This window comes from Euprymna scolopes, chromosome 41, assembly GCF_053919585.1.
Source record: "Euprymna scolopes isolate OS-2025 chromosome 41, ASM5391958v1, whole genome shotgun sequence".
NCBI lineage: Eukaryota > Metazoa > Mollusca > Cephalopoda > Sepiida > Sepiolidae > Euprymna > Euprymna scolopes.
Genome location: NC_136522.1, coordinates 7,495,635 through 7,503,134, shown reverse-complemented (window position 1 = coordinate 7,503,134; position 7,500 = coordinate 7,495,635). Strand labels below are relative to the sequence as shown.

The 7,500-nt window shown below is 34.3% G+C and overlaps 1 protein-coding gene across 2 annotated transcripts in view; it reads right to left on the bottom strand.

Annotated features, from left to right (window-relative positions):
* The window catches only part of LOC145266325 (atrial natriuretic peptide-converting enzyme-like), a 378,936-nt gene that overhangs the window by 788 nt on the left and 370,648 nt on the right, over positions 1 to 7,500 (bottom strand). For both annotated transcript variants that reach the window (XM_080121906.1, XM_080121905.1), the window contains one exon: positions 7,361 to 7,500. This exon is cut by the window's right edge and continues 18 nt beyond it. In XM_080121906.1, the coding sequence (XP_079978032.1) occupies positions 7,361 to 7,500 (140 nt within the window). The remainder of the gene's footprint in view (positions 1 to 7,360) is intronic.

Here is a 7,500-nt window from a genome sequence, read left to right as displayed (position 1 = left end):
ATCAGACCGATAGAACTTTAGGGGATCTAGATGAACTGACATCAACTGACGAACACGACATCTGTATGTATTTAAAATAGTTTGTGGCGAGAAGATCGAGATAAGGTGATGTGACTACCTACATAGTTGTGCATAAGTCGATGTGCATTTTAAGACCAAATATCATGTCATTTTAGGTATTACTTGTGTATAAGTCGACTGTAAATTCCAGACAAGTTAAATAGTCCTTCTAGTGGTTCTTTCTGGCACTGATAATTTCCTTTTTGGAGTTTTTTTTGTAAGACATATTATAAATTGTTTATAGGCATCCGCGAACGATAATACATGCATGTGGTCTATTCGATTTTCATAAATAGAACCAACTTGCTGCACACTTACATGCAACGAACGCAAATTTTGCTAAGACATGGATGGAATACTGCTGCCATATCTGGCCAGGAGCTGCTAAAAACAGCCTATCCTGCCTTGACAGAGTACAAAATAGACTTTGTGGCTTAGTGGGGGATGCCCTTTTCTCTACCCTGCAACCTCTCTCCCACAGAAGAGACGTTGCGAGCCTATCCTTGTTTTATCGTTATTTCCATGGCAGGTGCTCGTCTGAACTCCAATCTCTGGTCCCCCCTCGCCAATCTTTCACGAAAAACACCCGTCTAGCTGAATCCACTGTGAAAAATTTCCCCTACTCTATATCTGTGCCTAAATCAAAACGCGGATTCCATGAACAAAGCTTATTTCTTAGAACTGCACGCCTGTGGAACTCTGTTCCGCCTGCCTGCTCCCACCGGACTACAACTTGGATGTGTTCAAGTCCAATGTTAACAAATTCCTAATGAACCACCCCCTTAAGTAAACACTTCATCAAATCTCCACACTAACGTAATGTACTTGCAATAACCCTTATCACTGAGTGGCTTCCGGGCCTTGATAAGTGGTGATCACTGTGTAAAAAAAAAGAAAAAAAAAAAGACATTTTGATCAATGACATGCTGTAGATTCCAGAGGCAGTTACTGTTTTTAGACTTAATTGATGTTACCTAACATAACTGCATACATTGTATGAGCCGTAATATACCGTAATAATGTGAACGCATGCGTTAAGTGCCATTAAGTGGTTTCGTTAAATTGTTGTCATTAAATAGTTAATAAATTGTTAATATTGTCGTTTATAGGATTTTTAATAGTGAACTTAGGGAAGAAAAACACATCGTAAACACTACATTTCCTAACCTACTAAAAGCACCGTCATATCATCACCGAATACATCATATCAAACTTGGGCCTATAGCCACATCTAGAGAGTGAACATTGCGAGAGCTATTCCAATTATCATTAAGCCTCCCACTGAAAAACCGCGCATGTGCTTACATGCTGCCAAACACGCTGCAGTGGGGTTCAGAGGGAGTGCGATTAATTACTAGGGTTACCAGTATATACTGCGTGCACAAACAAAATGATGTTTTCTATGTTATGATCGACTACCGAATCGCTCTTTAACAACATTTCCAAAAGCATTAACATTACCTATGTATAAGTCGAGCCCCTGAAATAACCTTAAAATATTCTACCAGAAATTCGACTAATACACAGTAATTAACATAGTCTCGACAGGACGTAGATGTGGGCATTAGTATGCAGAGCGTCAATGGTATCACACACACATCCAGTGTAACCGATAAAGGTAGATATATTTTGAGTTAGTCTGGGGACTGGCAGTAATAATATTTTAAAGTGCCTGGATACGTAACCATCCAATACCTATCTATCTATCTATCTATCTATCTATCTATCTATCTATCTATCTATATATATAATATATGTAGACTAAAAATTGACAGAGTTATTGCGTATGGAAATGTACATAGACAAACACACACACACTTTCACTTATATATATATATATATATATATATATATATATATATATATATATATATATATATATATATATATATATATATATATATATATATATAAGTGAAAGTGTGTGTGTGTTTGTCTATGTACATTTCCATACGCAATAACTCTGTCAATTTTTAGTCTACAGACTTGAAATTTGATATACAGGGTGCTGAGATTTGGGAACATCGATGTGACTGGATTTCGGCCAGAAATTTGGCGATTAAGGGGTAAGAGTTGAACGATTTGACTTTTAAGAACTCTACAAAACTCTTCCGACAATATTTGGTCTAAACACTTGAAATTTTAGATATAGTTTCCTTGGACATGAATCTAACTTAATAACTTGATTTGAGCCCCAAACAATAAATTTTAAGGGGTCATAATAGGGGTCAAAGTTTAAAAAATTTACCTTTTTTTTTTTTTTTTGCTCAACATACACCTCCAAATACCCGGGCAACGCCGGGCTTAAATACTAGTATATATATATATATATATATATATATATATATATATATATATATATATATATATATATATATATATATATATATATATATACTAGTATTTCAGCCCGTTGTTGAATTTTTATTTTATTTTTATTTATTAGCGTTTGATTTCTTTCTTTTATATTTCGCTCCCTGAGCATTTTTATTATAAGAAAGGAGTTATTTGCTCCTTGTTTGCATTTTTCTTCGCCCACATTTTAGGACGTATTTACTTTTTTTAAAAATTTTATTCAAATATTATTCATTAATTATTACGTGCATAAAACTCAGCCATCTATATACATGCAGGTTTCAGAGTTTTCTCCTCATCAGTATAGCTATACTTTATTGACAAGGATCGAACCTATAACGGCTCGATAAGTAGTCTAGTGTTTACCACGCGACCACCGGTCCTTGCCAATTTTAATGCACGATTTTTATCGCTTATAAATGCAAGATTGTTGAATTTTTATTTTTTTTCACTCCCTGAGCGTTTTTATTATAAGGAAGGAGTTATTTGCCCTTTGTTTATGCATGTAGTAATTATTGATTAATAATCCATAAATAATATATAGTAGCCTGTATATATATGCTGTAACCACGTGGGGATGGAATTTCTTTTCGCCAAACGAACGCACCAGGTTTATCATGTGCAAAATTAACTTTTTGTTAGTAACATCGGATGGAAGTCACATCTGACGAGTTGATTAGAAAGAAATTTTTTATGAAAACATAACACATAAAATTGTCATCCCATTAACGAAACGGCTGTAATGAAGAGATCCAAGATGACATATACAAGAGTTATATAAAAGAAAAAATGTAAGTCTTTATATTTCCAAAAAATTTTGTACTATAAATGCTCTGTACTTATAAAATAGATGCATTTAGCTTTACTCGATTTTAACGGTGATTCAGTTTTTATCATAACAGTCTCTCAACCTGTTAAATGAAAACAGTATACATTGAAATTAAAAATATTTCAAAAAGAAACATATTATATATATATATATATATATATATATATATATATATATATATATATATATATATATATATATATATATATATATATATTTCTGTAGAAATATATTTTCTTATAATACAGGGTGTTTCAAAAGTCTTGGGAACATAACGATTTTTAATAACTCATAATGTTCCCAAGACTTTTGAAACATCCTGTATATACCAATCCTTATTTAAGAAGCTCAATGCAATTACAGAGCAATATAGAGAATAAATTACAAAAGGTTATATTCCAAAATTTATGATGTTGACCATCTTATAATTTATTCCTTTGATTCAGTTGACATTTACAATTTTTAACAATATCTGTTTCGTAGCACAAAATCAATCACGTATTTATTATATCAATCAGTGAATTTATTATGCCCTTAACTCATCAGAAGAAATAGCAACAATCAATCCGTCGAAAGGAAATGAACTGCGATTTGACATGATTAAAATCCGAAAATTGGAAGAGAAGCTGCAAATACCTTTAATATGTTTCCATTACGCCATTACGCATTTGTTGCTATTTCTTCTGATGAGTTAAGGGCATAATAGATTCACTGATTGATATAATAATTAAGTGATTGATTTTGCGCTACGAAACAGATACTGTCAAGAATTGTAAATATCAACTGAATTAAAGGAATAAATTATAAGATGGTCAACATCATGAATTTTGGAATACAGTTGTTTGTAATTTATTCACTGTATATATATGTGTGTGTATGTTTGCGTGCGTGTGTGTGCGTATGTGCACATATAGTTACATATGTATATCTATATATATGCTGTAAAGGAAATTTATAAACAATTAAATAAAAAATTACTTTTAAATCATTGTACATTTATTTTAGCCACGTTCTTAACATGTTTAAATATGTTAAAAACATATTTTCTTTACACATGAGACGCTTCACTATTTTAAGAAATTTAAATGTAATTTGAACTGAAGTATATAAAAGCATCCAGATTTTAAACAAAACAGTAATCAAAAAATTGCCTGAAGGCGACTGAATAAAATCAGTTAAAAGTACTTGCAAAAAACAAACAAACAGATGGACGAAAACGACTATGCAACTTTCTTACACAAATTCGACCCAGAAATTAGAAAGACCATACGAAAAATGGACGATTACGCAAAAGCACTCAGTGCTGTTCAACAATGTCCTCTCTCTCTCTCTCTTTCTCTCTCTCTCTCTCTCTATATATATATATATATATAAATATATATATATATATATATATATATATATATATATATATATATATATATATATATAAGAGTGAACGTGTCTGTCAGTCTGTCTGTCTGTGTGCATTTCTCTACACAATAACTCTACAGACTCGAAAGTTGATATACAGGGTATTGAGATTTGGGAATAACTTGATTTGAGCCCAGAACAATAAATGTTAAGGGGTCATAAAAGGGGTCAAAGTTAAAAAAAAAAATTGACCTCTGCGGTCTCTACCAAATTACTCAGACAATTTCTGGCCTAAACATTTGAAATTTTACATAAAGGGTATTCAGAGATAGGACAAGTGTTTTAATCGGTTTGGGTCGAAAATTTGAGCTACCAATATATAAATGTATGTATGTATGTTTGCATGTCTGCCTAAAACTTTCGACAGAGACGACGGATTTTCACAAGATCAGTATCGTTTTGAAGCTCGACCCTTCAGACGACAAATACCGAAAAATTGGCTAAAAACATTAATTTCTTCACCTTCAAATGGACACTTTTCTACAAGGAAGGGTTGCTTTTTTCGCCGATACTTTCGAAAGTTATTCCCTCTTTTCGATTGTCTAGCCTTAATTTAAACCTATGTCACTTCTGGTTTGGCGGTGGTCGTAACAGCAAAGCAGTCACGTTTTTTCCCCGTTCTTTTTCTCCTTCGTGTTACGGGTTCGAGCCTGCCTTCCTACAGCCTTTTTTTTTTGTTTTTGCTCAACACACACCTCCAAACAAACACCCGGGCAACGTCGGGCACCCATACTAGTATATATATATATATATATATATATATATATATATATATATATATATATATATATATATATATATGACCGAAAGCCACTTGAAAATAAATGTTAGCGCGTGTACGGTGATAGAAATTGGATAAAAGTTGTCTATTTACAGAGGCGGCTCCAGAAGAATTTGTTTACATTGAACTTGAAGACAACCATGTCCGTTGGTAATGATTGGGGCTGACAACGTACATCTGTTCCGAACCTTATTCAATATTCGCCAAACCCCTCTGTTCTTCTACTTTGACCATGATGGACTGAACATATGACTCTCTCGTGTTTTATCACGCAGTGATTGCTGGCAATCTTAAAGGCGACCTGAGTTTCAAAACATCCACAGAGTGGAACGATAAATTTGTCGCCCTAAAGAAAACAACACTACAGCTTTATTTTAAAACTTTTATCGAAAAAATCAATTCAGGTAACTTGATTATGTTGTAGAGCTGACATGTATTTAATGCAGCCGCCTTCAGCCTCAATCACCGCTTCAATACGGATACGGAACTGGGAGCATGATTTTTTTCACAAGCGCTGGTGGGAGCTCGGCGGATGCCGGCAATCAGGCTGCCTTTGGAGTTGTAAGAGGTCATGTTGGTGATGTTCTCGACGTATTACCAAACGAAGTAGTTCGGCGGGTTCGAGTTGGGAGAGGAGGGGGTAGAGCCAATAAAAGAAGGGTACAAAGTCGTAGCACTCCTTCTTACCCGGCAAAAATAGCTGCTAAGGGGATCAAATAAAAATTGGAACTTGCAAGGCGTAAATGTAATTTCTGTGCATGCGCAAATATATATTTATGCGTTAATGTCGGTTTATTTTTAGAGTTTTGACATCGATCTGTTGGTGGCTCTGATTCAAAAGAATAACGCTGGAGTGTCACATGTTTGACTTTGATTTTAGCTGATGACACATAAATCATTTTACCATTCAATAGAGTATTGGCTCTATAATAATTGATATGAAACCTGCATATTTTACAGCTGGGAAACACTAGGTGGCTAATATTATATATTAGGTACAATATGATAATCAATAGATAATTGACTCCACAATAATAAATTCGAAATTTGCATAAAATAAAATATAATATTAAAAGCGCATTTTAAGACAGCGCAACTTCGGGCGGTCTGCTCACTGTCGTAAATAATCTCACCCGCTACTTAATTGGCTGAAAATGCGAAGCTCGTTGTTTGTTTGTTTACGAACAGGGAATTTGAGCACTATAAAAGTGGTGGCGGATGTCTATTTAAATAAACATTCCGACGGGCGTCGATTCCATGGTCGAGTGGAAGAACTGCCGACCGTCAACACGACGGTTCTAGGTTTAATCCTTAGCTTGGGAGAGATGCTAGCGGCACTGATGAGTTGTGATACAACGAAACAGGACTGTATGTCGATGACTACAAAATATATATGTATGTATATATATATATATATATATATATATATATATATATAGAGAGAGAGAGAGAGAGAGAGAGAGGGAGAGAGAGAGAGAGGAGGGAGAAAAGAGAGAGACAAAGTTATAGAAATGGAGAGAGAGGAAGAGAGGGAGATATAAAGAGATAAGGACGGAGAGAGATGTTTGTTCGTTACATTACAGAAATAAAAAATCATATATATATATATATATATATATATATATATATATATATATATATATATATATATATAGGCATTGTTTCCAGTCGCCCTAGCATTCTCCTTGCCACTGGACTCAATTCAGAGGAGGTGTGGTTCGGATTGCGCAAACCTTGCCTCACAATTACATGCGTAGCTGCCCCTAGAGGGGTATCCTTTGTCTCTTGAGACTGAACGGAGGCATTCAAATATATATATATATATATGTATAGATAGACTGAGAGAGAGAGAGAGAGAGAGAGAGAGAGAGAGGACAGAGAGAGAACGAAAGATAGATAGATAGATGTTTTTTTTTACTTACATTACAGCTGTCGTGTTGAATGGATCCACCGGCGCACATCATATTCTGTGTAATATCGCTTGCTTTCGGCTTGGCAGCATTGTCATACGCTAATTTGCACGCTTCGTGTGACACAATATCGAGATCAACTTGTCGTAGAG